This window comes from Podarcis melisellensis (assembly GCF_964234715.1).
Source record: "Podarcis melisellensis genome assembly, chromosome: 1".
In the NCBI taxonomy this organism is placed as follows: domain Eukaryota; kingdom Metazoa; phylum Chordata; class Lepidosauria; order Squamata; family Lacertidae; genus Podarcis; species Podarcis melisellensis.
The window spans coordinates 71,039,561-71,053,039 of record NC_138528.1 but is presented as its reverse complement, the minus strand read 5'-3'; the positions used below and the strand labels follow the sequence as shown (position 1 = coordinate 71,053,039).

Genomic DNA, 13,479 nt, shown 5'->3' with positions numbered 1-13,479 from the left:
TGCCAGCAGTATGTGAGGTGCAATCCATCTCTTGCCAGAAGTCTTTCCTCAAGAAAGCAGAGACCATTGTCCAAGAAACAAACTTTTCCTGACTACATCACCTGTGCAGCCAGTGGTTTATTTTCAGTATTTTCCTTCTGGGCCACAGTGTTCAACAGGAAGGAGAAACACCTGTGCTCCAAGGCCCTTCAGCTTCCTACTCAAAGTCTCATAGTCCCTTGCTGTATGTTGAAGGTTGTGTCTGGCAGCATGATTTGTACCCACATGAATCAGAAGGAAAGGGTTGCATTGTAGATGTATGTTGTAGATGTATCCACACTTCCACTTGCCTAGAAAGCACAAGTCCACATAGTTTCCCCCTTACCCCACTTCTTTCCCAGGAAAAGCCCACTCTTTAGCTCTTCATCAGAAGAAACAATAATCCACAGAAAACCCGATTGCCATTTGCTCCTATTGAGTGCTGAAGAGCCATTTTCCCTGAGGAAAAGCAGTGGGGCAAGAGGATGTGTGGATAAGCCCTCCATCTCCCCAGAAGATTGATCCCAGCAACAGAACCAGGGGATGCTTCATTTATTTCTAACCTTTGGACTACATGTAGTATAGTGCATTATTAGCTAAAATGGCATTTATTTGCCTGGAACAGAGTTCCCATTAGAACAATTAGTGCTTAGCAAACATCCATTTTCCAGCGTGTGACTTCTCCAGCTGATTAATATTGCTCTTAAAAGCAGGTAAAATGTGCTTGTGAGGCAGTCTCTAGGTGAATTGACAATTACCAGTTCTGTTTCCACAGGTACAAAGCAGTAATTGATGCTTGCTCTCTTCAGCCTGATATTGACATACTTCCTCATGGAGACCAAACACAAGTTGGAGAAAGGGTGAGTGACCATATGCAATATGTTTGTTTGTTTTTGAATTAAGCACCCAAACTTGTCATGTGTTCTTGAAATTCTAACTGTTACTTGACAAAACCAATTTATAAAGCAAATTGATATTATTGGTTTGAAAGCTTTACATGTCTGAAACAATGTTAAAGTTTCATCTAACAAAGTGGGAGGTTTTCCAATCTGCAGTCACCACTCCTGATCTCACTGAAATATTGTATTTGAGGTGTATATTTGCTGAATAAAATAAGAATTTTAGTAATCTAGCATGTATTAGTGAATGATATTTTTCAACATTGCAATTTAAGTAGGAATTAGCAAGATGTTCCTTAATATGACAGGCTATGTATAGAAATAAATGGTAGCTGCTGCTTTTATATGAGAAAGTAACAGGATTTCAGTTGGGGACAAAGTTGAATTGGGGTAAAACTTTTTGGGTGTTCTGATAATCAAAGACAAAGCAGATGTTATTGGTTTGCTGGATCTCCTACATGAGATCCAGGCATCTAGTTGAAGGATGAGATAGAAGCATAGTCAGTAAGGGAAGCTGACACAGAACACAAGAAAACTAAGAGTAGCTAAGGTGCAGCATACAATATTTGGGGGGGAAAGTCTTAGAAACACCAAGGATAAGACAGGAAGAATATAAAGCATTGCAAATGAGCTGCACAAACAAGGTTTCATCTTGTAGCAGTGTATGTTTTCAGAGATAACATTGTCAAAATCCAATGGGATAAAGTGTTGGATTTTCACACATGAGACAGATCCATATTTCATGGGATGGGAAACCTGTGAACCTCCATCTAGCATGACCAATTGTCAGGGATAATGGGAGCTGTGCCCATGCAATATATGGAGTGCAATAGAATTCCCACCCCTTCTATGAGTGTCTTAGTCAAGTCTTTATATCACAGACTAGGGGTGGGGCACTTGTGACCAATATATTGTTTGACTCCAGCTCCCATCAACCCCAGCCAGCATGGTCAAGAATTATGGGAGTTCAGCAACATCTGGACAGCCACAAGTTCCCTAAACTGTTGCAGACATAGTTCCTCATATTGACTTCAGGAGCCTTAGTGAAAGTCATTGATGAAACACTTGTATTTTAAAAGTGATTTGTAAATTGTTAACAATAGGGTAAATATTTTGAAGAATGCAAATAAAGATACAGTACTGCCTGCCTTGTTTAACAGCATTTGGTATTTCTGACTATCTTTTTCAATGTCACTTGATAAACTCCCATATGAAGATTTATTAAAGCAAAATTTGAGCAATGATGCTTCAGAACTGATTATATAGCTTTTCAAACTGAATTGTTTTGTCTTTTATTCCAGGGCATTAATCTTTCTGGAGGTCAACGCCAGCGGATCAGTGTGGCAAGAGCTCTCTACCAACACACAAATGTTGTATTCCTGGTAAGTTGACCATAACTAAATCCACTCTCTAAACTGAGGCTTGCAAAATTCTGTTGTACTGCCCACAAATAGCCATCCACCTGCCCAATGATAATATTATATTAATTAATATTCAAGATACAGTGATATGACACCATGGAAATGAGACCATTAGAAGTATTCCATAATGGATGAGGGGCTAGGTTTTAGCATCGTTTTGCTCAGAAGCTATGAACAATTTTGAAAAAAAGGAATTCCTGTGAATTTATTTTACATTATTTTATTGCACATCTAGAAAGTTCTGTTTTCATTCATATAGTAGGAGTCATATGGAAGGTTCCACCTTTCCTGGAAGGTCATAAAAAATATGACAAAACAAAAGCTACTTCTCCTGCAAAAGTAACAGTGCACCATTACTGAGGAAATATCTAAGTATATATTTTGTCTTGGTTAGGATGATCCTTTTTCTGCACTGGATATTCACTTGAGTGACCACCTCATGCAAGAAGGAATCCTGAATATGCTAAGAAATGACAAGAGGACTGTTGTTCTGGTTACCCACAAACTACAATATCTGCCCCATGCTGATTGGGTGATGAAGCTTTCTTTGAATATAGAAGAAAAAAGTGATTTGCTAATATTCACAACCTGCTTGTATATGTTTGCATGCCTGGTTCAACAAAATATAAGCACTCTTAAACAAAACTGACTTCAATGAAATGGGTATTTAATTATCCATCTGCTTGTGTGTTGTCCTAACATCTTTACAGCCCTGGTTAAATATTTATATTTTGTGACTTTGCACTGCCATAGCCCTTGGCAACCCCATCATAGGTAATATAACAGCAAGTCCTGGAACCAATCCACACTTTACTTCAGGAGTGGGGAACCTGTGGCCCTCCAGAGGTTGCTGAATCATTCACTGAATCATTGCAATCATTCCTCTCCATTAGTCATGCTTGCTGGAACTGGTGGGGAGTTGAAGTCCAGTGACCATTAAATATGGGAGCAGAACTTGGGAAGGGACTCTATCTCCCTATATTGCTTGTGATTAAGACATTTCATTTACTTCCAGGGTGTCCAAGCAAGCAGCTTCTTGGTGTGCTTGCAGCTGTCATAGATAAATTTTAGGTAATATTGTATATACCATGTGACAAAGATAAAATGGACGATTGTCAGTGGCATTTAGGTTCAGTCCATAAAAATGCCAAAAGATTAAGTAAGTAAGTAGACCCAAAAGAAAGGAACTAAGCACAATTTGAAAGACAGCTCCTTTTAAAGCACCACAATAGACTTTCTAAAAAGAGTGGCATTGCACACTCAAAACAAGTTCACCTATTAGAATAATAAATTTTAACACAGCTTAATTCTGCTTGACATTCACAAGTTATGTGAAGTTTAAAACTATCTTTGGCTGAGAGAGAACAAGCCTTCCTTTAAGGAAGTAAAATAAATATATAATAAAAAAGAAAGAAACTTAGAGGGAATTAAATACAAGTTAAAAACATGTATACCAATTAAAGCAGCTTTTAATGTGTGTGTGTTTTTTAAAGAACAGACTTTATTGACAAGCTACATCTTAAAACTGTTTCAGATTATTGCAATGAAAGATGGTACCATTCAAAGAGAAGGCACTCTCAAAGACATTCAGAAATCAGAATCCGAGCTCTTTGAACACTGGAAAACACTCATGAATCGACAGGATCAAGATCTGGAGAAGGCCAGTTTTGTTTTTCTTTAGGTTTACATTACCTGAAGCATTTGTATTTCAAAAATACGGAATGATAAATGAGATTCAAATGAATAGCAGGACAGTCCAGAATCCAGCAGGGAAGAACAAAGTGGGGGATCCATTACCAAACTCATCCCATTTGTGCCAACCAGGGTGGCAGTTAGAGATGGGGCAGTTGTTTTGTCTTCCTTCCTGTGCCAGCTCCAGGCTGGGGGTGCAGAAGGGTCCAGATTGGAACCTTCTCCGACAAATGGACTAGCTTTTAATCAAATATATCCATCACTAGCCTTGCCTGTTTTGAAGCCATACACCAGCTACCACCAGCAGGAACACTGCCAGACAGAAGCTATGTTCACATTAGTAATTTTCCCCTGGTGCGTTTCAAGCCACAGTTGCACAGTGTTGTTCACATCAAAGAAAGGTTGGGAAAGCATTCCCCTGGTGTGTATGATCTTTTTGGTGTGCGTGTCCAGAACACCCCCCAAAAAAAACCTCCTATTCATTAAGCTGTCATCTGCACATAATGTGCTGACCTGCATATGTGAGATGACTTACTCTACATCTACAGTAGTTTTCTAGTCAGATTGAAGCTAGTTTGAGAAAAAACACATCAAACAGCAGTTTTTGTCAAGAAACTACAGAATTGATATGGATTGTGGCAGCATCACATGCATGCAGTCTCAGAAACTAGTAATGGGAGGACACTTGATATCAAGTAAGCGGTAATCCGAACATACCCAGAGATAGCTTCTCATTCACCTGTGGGTGCAACAGGGGGCCTCTGCAGAGATGAAGTCCCCCTGCTTGCCAGTCTGCAGCAGCGGAGACCACCAGAATGTGAAAGAGGGGTCCCCTCTAGTGGCACATATCAGGAGTTATGCAATAATCCTTCATCACACAATTTGTCAAGGGGGCGTGTTATTCTTCTGTATGGTCTGTACCTGAAACCACATTTGAATCAACCTTCCCAAAGAGATGTTCTTGCATAAGAAAACTGGAATTTGACCATAGTAAATAGAAGTAAGGTCATAACATACGAAGAAGAAGAAGCAGAAATTGGTTGACTTAGGATGCAATCCAAACCATGGCCTCGGACTAGAGCTTAACAGAGTGGTAGGACCTCAGCCGTGCAGCTGACAGCAGGCAAGGTGGAAGGCAGCAGGAGGAAAATTGCTGCAACAACCTGGGAGTGGCACAAGAATCAAGCCCCAATTGAGCCTGATGCCATCATGGGATGCAGTGGAACCAGCTTGGGAATCAGTGGGTCCTGGGCAGCCCCTCCCCTCCCCTGCAATACCCCATTTCAAAGTATTATGTGGACTACTGCCAGGACACCACCCTTTTGAGATAACACCCTTTCAGGACACCTCTGTCCCATCCATAAAAGCACACTAGCACAAGGGAGGTTTGCTCTGCAGTGTCCCATATTATGTTTACATATTGGGAAAGATGTTTAAAATGTGAATACTGAATAGAAGCAGGACGATCAGAGGTGTGGTGCCAACAGACCTTTGTAATTGATTATTTTTTTAATTAATCAGTTGCCTGAAGTAACTATCCCTATTAGCTAGAACTCTCTCTCTCTTACTCAGTACATTATCTCTCATTTGTGAATTACGCTCACCCTCTAGGCCATTGCTAGTTATAATCTGATTGTTGTTGAACTTAGCAGTGATGCTCCAAACCCTGGTGTTGAAACGCATATCCTGATCTCTTAATCTTAGTTAATGGCTGAGCTGCCATTATGTCTGCTTCACCCTCCAGTGATAGATGGCATTGGCTATCTTGAGAGCCTGGTGTGTATGCGTATGCCTAGGGGATTATTAATTCATGACAGTTAAATGCATTGCACTCGCTTCATTTCTAACACCAGATTAATTTGAAAATATAATTGTTTGGAAAAATGAAAAACCTGTACACTCAGTGTCACTTGTTTCTCCTGCTTTTAGGAGACCTTAATCGAACGAAAAGCTGTGTTAGACAGGACAAACCTCCAAAGGACAAAGAATTCTCGAGAAACTCTTCTCCAAGATGAAGAAGAGGATGAAGGTGAAGTTGTATTCCAAACAGGACTTTTCTGAATAATTTTTTGTCATTCTGTCCTTGACAATAGTTCACAATGCCAATACTTTAAATGATTTTTTAACTGCTTATGTAGAAGTCAAAGGTATTCTTTGTTTGCTAGCACAAGTTTAATAGGAGATTCTTGTTTCAGCAGAACTAATTTTAACTGCACGTTAGAGCCATAATTGAACATTCATGCACATGTCGGTATTTATTTCATTGTGAAAGACTTCAGAAGTAATACAAGGGTCACTTTTCTTGTGGACTGCTAAGATTGGATTACTCCATGCATCTATAAATCATGGGTTCCTGAGAAAATTCTGAAGATCTGTTAAATAATTTAAACACTCTTTAAATGTGAGAGTAATGTGAGAATAATGAATGGCTAGTCAACAGACCTTCTACTATTTTACTTATTTTTTTGGAGAGATTTTATTTTCTATCCTAGAATTCTTAAGCCGCCACATTATGTAAAAGTGGTTTATTCTTGAAAGAAGGAGCCACTGGGATCAGTGTAGATGTGTTAAAATATCCTCTCTTTAGATTTGTATCAGTGCTTTAGTCTGTCCACATTTACATACTCCTTTGTATACATTTGAATATACGCACAAAACACCTGAAAATATCTACATAATATTTTGAGGTTTTCAGTTCATGTGTCTACTCACCCCACCTACCATGCAAGGAGCAAAAGGGACAAACTGGAAGAAAACTGCAATCAGTTACATACTTGCTTGTTAGTAAGTCCCCTTGAACTTGGGCCTTGTTGTGAATAAAAATGGAAAGATTAAACTTGCTAGATCACCTCTGGAAGTAGTTTAGCCCTCTGTATGTTGTTTGACTACATTATCCTTGAGCATCAGGGCTAGGTCAGCCATTAGCCAGTACAGTACTGCTTTTCTGGCGGCAGCAGGGCAGACAATGATGGCAAGGCAGCACTTCCCATTTTGCCTCAAGCAGAGAAATGGGACATGCTGCCCCTATGGAGCATTTTGGTTGTGGCTGATGGGAATTTTTCCAGCAACTTCCTGAAGGCTGCAAGTTAGCTATTTGTGGACTATGGGCAATAAATGCTAGGCCTGTTTTTCCAGGACTTAACGTATTATTAGCACGACATAAAGATGAGGGGGAGAAAGGTAAGATTTTCCTAGAAGGATTATTTTACAGTACAATATTCCTTTACAGATGAAATTCCAGAAAGTGATGATGACGACAATCTATCTTCTGTCCTTCACCAAAGAGCAAAGATGCCTTGGCGAGCATGTGGGAAATACCTTAGCTCAGCAGGATTCCTCCTCTTGCCTTTGCTGGTTCTTTCACAGCTCCTAAAGCATTCTGTTATGGTGTCCATTGACTTCTGGCTGGCGCAGTGGACATATGATGCTATTGCTTTCAAGGGGGGGCCCACAGAGAAGAACTGCTCTTTTTGTGAGGTATGTTGCCTTCTAAGATCCCAACACTAATCTCTTAATGCAAAGTAATATCTTCCTAGTTTTCTGCTCAGATATATACTATACAGAAGTCATATGCTCTCTGAAGTTGTTTACATTTCAAGTGGTCCTTGAAAATAGCATGAATAGAGAGTATTACTATGTTTTGTTTTGCTTTCTGGGATGTAGCATTCTAGCTACTGCAAATGGTTTAAAAAGAAGTATTTTATGCATTTGCAGTACTGTTGCAATGCAGTCTTCAACCATTTTACTAGGGAGTAAATCCCATTGAACTCAATGGGATTTCCTTCTGAGTGACATTTTAGGATTGCATTATGAATCTATAAAAGCACATATTTCGTCATGTGAACAAGATAGCACAAGTATTTTGAACATGGAATGTGGATATATAGGGCTGCCACCAAACATGGTATCTCAGTGTTTGTATTCACAATTTTCTGTAAGCATCTATTGAAATTCTTTCATGGCATGACCTCATAATGTGAGTTCCGCTTCTGCAGCCCTACATCACTATTAATCATAATTAACTCATCAGAAGAGTTAAGAATTGAAGCAACCATTACAATTATATTTTCTAAAACTCTTTCATTTTCCTGTACAACCATTATTCTCAACTAAAGAATGATATCTTATGTAAATTGCAATGGCATGGAAATTCTGTCTGTGTTAATAAAAAAGACAGATCAGCATAATTAAGTTACTTGTTTCAAGGAGGGATTAATTGTTCATGTGAGTCAGATATGATGCTGGCATTATTTAATACAAAAATGAGATTGAATCATTTCTGGCAATTTGTGTTTTCTAAATAAGCAATCTATTTTATTTAAACTCTTAGGGTGATAGCCAAACTCCGCACAAGCAAACTTCTACTTGTGCAATTGAACCTCTTCATCCTCCTTCTCCCCACTGTGCCCCCAATCTGCTCTAAAAGATCCCGAGTGCTCCAGAGGAGACTTGTGGGGTCATAGCAGACAGCAGTGGGGAGGAGAAGAAAAGGTTGTCTCTTTGCAGAAGCAGAAGTCCATTCCATTGATGGACTGACATAGTCTGCTCTTCTGCGCAGTGGTTGAGGATAAGTAACAACTAGATGTGCATACTAGCCCATTTCTGCTATAGTCATTGTATTTTAAATGTTTAATTTCAAGCATTGCCAAATTATATATCTGTATCTTGGCAAACCTAAAGTCTAAGTGCTGAATGCTTAATTTTCATAAATATCAAGAGAGACTGAAGTAAGTACCATAGCTATGTAGACAGGTAAATGGGAAAATACCCTACAGTTATTAATCCTGCAATTCTGGCAAGTTTTGTGTTTTTTGTTTCACCATTTTTCTTCTCTGTCCTCTCTTTTAGGAATCCAAGTTTAATCATTCTCCTTATACAAGAATATTCAGCATTCTCTGTTGCCTTGGAATTATATTATGTCTTGTAACATCAATAGCAGTAGAATGGACTGGTTTAAAAGTTGCCAAGAAACTACATTGTTTTCTGCTGAATAAAATTATTTTGGCCCCAATGAGGTATTCTACTATCATGAAATTTAAAGATAATGTTGTGATAACAGTGTTGCATGAAATTTTAAGATAGCGTTTCATATGCAGTTCTACCTAAATGATTAATAATTGTTGTTTGTTTTGTTTTTGGTGCACCCAAAGGTCCCAAGGGCGAACTGCAGTAGCATAAGAGTTTCTTGTCCCAAAAGGCTTTTACTAAGCAAACAAAAACATTGATAGACCATATGAATGTCCTTCTCAGCATCCCGAGTTCCCATCCATTATTTCCAATTTAATCCAATATACCATAATCCTATCCTAATCCATAGTTCATGACCCTAAAGTTCATAACCCTAAAGATCAGCATGCCTTTGCTCATCTTCATCCAGTCCCACAACAATCACTTAATAATAATAATAATAATAATAATAATAATATATCCCCATCTCAATCCAACTACATATTACACTGCACAAATGTATTACTGTCCTATCATAGAATCATAAAATTATGGCACTGGAAGGAAGCAAAAGGCTAAAAAGATCAGTCACTCCAATCCCCTACGCATGCAATTCATATAATTGTTAGAAGGTGAGAGCTCTAGGTGTATTATAAGAGATGTTCCTCTAACAACTATAATTTGCCATAGTTGTCTTGTCCAATCTATGTCCAGTCAGTGGTGCATGCTCTCAGGGTTGGGCTTTGACATACAAGTGCACTCAACAGAGTGAGCTCCAAAACTCAGTAGGGCTGGGCTGATGCATTTTGAAATAAATGAAGTGATAGATTTTTCCACAGGGATAGCCAATGTGATGCACTCCAGATGTTGTTGGACTACTAGCCAACATGGCCAATTGTCAGGGATGGTGAGAATTGTAGTCCAGCAACAACTAGAGGCCACCACACTATCTACCCCATCTTACCATCTATGGGGGGGGCGCCATAGCAACATTTGAAGTAGTAGTACACATTAGCATCTAAAGGGGGAGTAAGATCATTAACTCTGAAATCTAAAATTAGATCCAAGGGTTAATGATCTTACTGTCTCTTTAGATACTAATGTGTACAGTATTAGTAAAGTCCCACTGAGCCCATTACTTATTCCTGCTGCAACCATCTTCCCTTGACCCTCTCAACAGTCTCCCAATGGACACTGTGGTATTCCGTTCCTTTAAATCTATCCTACTTTGAAGAGTAGTCTAATGTTTTACTCTTCAGTTCAGAAAAATAGAAAAATTGCTGTTTGATTACTGTGAGTTTATTTGGAATTGGTTTTAAACTCCTGAGACCTTTTATATCTCAAACAACATATTAAAAGGGATTTTTACTGAACAGATACGCAGATATACTGTTAATATCAGAATATATTATTGTTTAGATAATGAGTAAATAACATTTCCTTTCTTTCCAAACCCAATAAATGTTTGGCCATCATTTATGTTATGTTAACCAGTAAATGACCAATTTCCCGTCAAATTCATATTTACCATCCTCATGGAACACGGTGCCTTTTTACAGGCCTCAAAGAGGGAATTGCATCACAGAGTTGCACAGAAATCACTAGAGGCCTGATTAGGGTTTTGATTTCTAATTGTAAGGGAACATAGCATGAATAATGAGGAAGAGGCAATTTTTTCTTTGTTTAGTATATTTAATATTAAGTTCCTGTTTACAGTATACTTAATGAAGAGATAACTGACTTGATGGGCTGTAGCATAAAATGTGGAAAGTAAATGAAATGCTCCCATTCTAGACTATTATGCCTTCTCCACAACATGCTGTATTTTTAGATGAAGGGAGAATTCAGACGTGCAATTTCCCACCTGCAATCTAAAGTCATATAATCCTCCCATGTGCTTTCCTCTGAATTTGTGGATGGAGTCTTAGAACCATCATACCTTATCATTTAATAAAACACTAATATCATGCTAAGCTTACACTTTTTCACTTTTTGTTATTCATTTGACCTCCAAATAATTTGTTCCTTGTATGCAATTCTTTGTATCTTTGAATAGAAAACACTTTCTCAGTTTAATTGTAACATTCAATTTGTGCAATGAACTGAATCTGATGAGTGATTCATACTTCTATAATATGTGTATATATTTGATAGTAGTTTAATTATCAGGAATTATATAAAGTTTATTTGATAACACAAAAGTCTCTCATTCCCCAGTGTTAAACAGAGTTATGTGGAGTTTGGTATTGTTCGTAATCCAGAAATAACTGAAATAGACATTACATCAGTTTTTAAATTTCTTTCAATGTCAAACTTGGTGGTCTCAATTGCCTATTACAGGTTTTTTGAAACAACACCCCTGGGAAGTATCTTGAACAGATTTTCAGCTGATTGTAACACTATTGACCAGGTAGGCACACTAAAAAAAATAGTCACTAAAAGTAAATTCTGATTTCTTCTAGTCACATTCAGTACAAAATATAATCTAAATGCAAACTATATTTGGACTATAGTTGAACAATATGAATAATGTTGCTATGGAATGATATTGAAGTATTTTATACATTGTAGCAAAGCTGTCAGAACATTTTATATAACTAATATAAATTTCCATGAGGCAATAAAAAAGGAGAACATCTCATTACAAGATAATGTAATTTGATACTAAAAATAAATAAAGAGCCTATCATACCTTCAGGGTCTGAAGAGATACATCAAAGTACCTTGGCTAAAACTGTGGCTGTCTTTCTTTTTTTCTTTTTTTTTTGCATCAGCCCATTTCCGTTAGCTTGACAATGACTGGCTTCAGAGGGAACACAAAACCATGGTTTGTGCTAAACTAAGAACCCACACTGTAGCATGAGCTTCCAGGTGTCCAGCAGATAAGCCCTGCTTTTGTTTCCCATCTGCTCAGGACTCCGCTTCAAAAATCACTCCTGCATTCATGGTGAAGCAGCCACAATGGCCCTAACTGTGGCCTGTCAGTTGTCTGTTATTTCAGATATAATAATATGCGAATTCCAGTTTCTTCTAATTTCAAACCGCATTTCCAGACCCTGGTTTGTTCCCCCACAAAAAAACCCAAACCATGGTTATCTGGCAGGTTTGAGCTGGAGAAATCATGGTTTCTCATTACATCTGAATCCAGGCAATATGTTGCTTACTTGCTTTATACTGAACTGTGCCTCGATCTTCTGCAGGACTTGCTTTCCCATGTGCATGACTCTATTCACCACACTAAGTACCATTGCCCTCATGCAAATTTGACTCAGAAACTGCAACATGTATGTGATCATATTTCACTGTAGGAATAACTTCCCAATATTTCTCTTAAGCAGTTTATCACAAATTCAGAAGTAACAGGCTTCAGTGGCAGCCCTAACTTTGTTCCACCCAGGAATACTGAATGTAGACACAGCAATAGTTAATGGTTTATTCATATTAAAATAAGAATGACATTTAATTTTTGAATTTCCTAATAGGCTTTCAGGAGATTCCCAATTGGCAGCCCAGTCCTGTGCTATTAATTGTGCTATTAGTTGTTTAAAAATTCATGCAGACTAGTTTCTGCCTGAGCAATGAAGCTATACAAATTCTCACCAAAATCCTACAGTCTTTTTACTGAATATTATAATTATTATAATTATTAAATATTTATTGAATTTTTAAAAATCAAATATGAAACACAAATCTAAAATTAATTATTCAGCACCATACATGGCCTTGTTTTGAAAGAGGGAAGAAAGAGCAAAAGGAACTGTTGATTTCATGGTAGCATTGATTTATTTTCATTGCACTTAATATTTATTGATTTATTCTCTGTGTTTATTTGCTTAGCACATTCCCGCCACCCTGGAGTGCTTGAGCCGTTCTACCCTGCTCTGTTTATCTGCTCTTGCTGTGATTTCGTATGTTACACCTGTGTTTCTCATAGCTCTAGTTCCTCTTGCTGTCATATGCTATTTCATCCAGAAATACTTTAGAGTAGCATCAAGGTAAGCATTTCACAAGTATGTCACAGTGTATGAAAAATGGCTTGTTTATATGTAGGTATATGAGTTTGTTTGTATTTATGTATGTATGAGTCTATGTAGAAGTACAAATGGAAAAGATGGCACATCTAGCCCATGTCTGAATTAATGATTATCATCTTGCTTTTCCTGGTAGCTCCTGCCTTATTTTTACTCTTTAGAACAGGTACCGTTTTAGGCTTAGACTGCCAGTTTGTTTCCTGGTTAGACTTCTGCATTTTCACAGTTGCATTAACAATAAAATATCCAGTAAATAAAGCTTAATTTCTTATCGGGGGGAAACTGACTGCTTTTTAAAAATAAAACATTGTTTTCAGGGATCTGCAGCAATTGGATGACAGTACCCAGCTCCCATTACTTTCTCATTTTTCAGAGACTGTGGAAGGTCTAACAACTATACGAGCATTCAGGTATTTGTTTTGTTTTTAAGTTGTAAGGGTTTTCCAAAACTGCAAGGAATTTTGTAGTTAT

The 13,479-nt window shown here is 37.9% G+C and overlaps 1 protein-coding gene across 1 annotated transcript in view; it reads left to right on the top strand.

The window, feature by feature from the left end:
• The window catches only part of ABCC8 (ATP binding cassette subfamily C member 8), a 58,946-nt gene that overhangs the window by 34,134 nt on the left and 11,333 nt on the right, over window positions 1-13,479 (top strand). Inside the window, exons 20-29 of the mRNA XM_081926185.1 lie at window positions 794-878; window positions 2,219-2,299; window positions 2,733-2,870; window positions 3,873-3,998; window positions 5,960-6,059; window positions 7,260-7,507; window positions 8,879-9,045; window positions 11,318-11,387; window positions 12,815-12,972; window positions 13,326-13,418. Of these exons, the coding sequence (XP_081782311.1) occupies window positions 794-878; window positions 2,219-2,299; window positions 2,733-2,870; window positions 3,873-3,998; window positions 5,960-6,059; window positions 7,260-7,507; window positions 8,879-9,045; window positions 11,318-11,387; window positions 12,815-12,972; window positions 13,326-13,418 (1,266 nt within the window). The remainder of the gene's footprint in view (window positions 1-793; window positions 879-2,218; window positions 2,300-2,732; window positions 2,871-3,872; window positions 3,999-5,959; window positions 6,060-7,259; window positions 7,508-8,878; window positions 9,046-11,317; window positions 11,388-12,814; window positions 12,973-13,325; window positions 13,419-13,479) is intronic.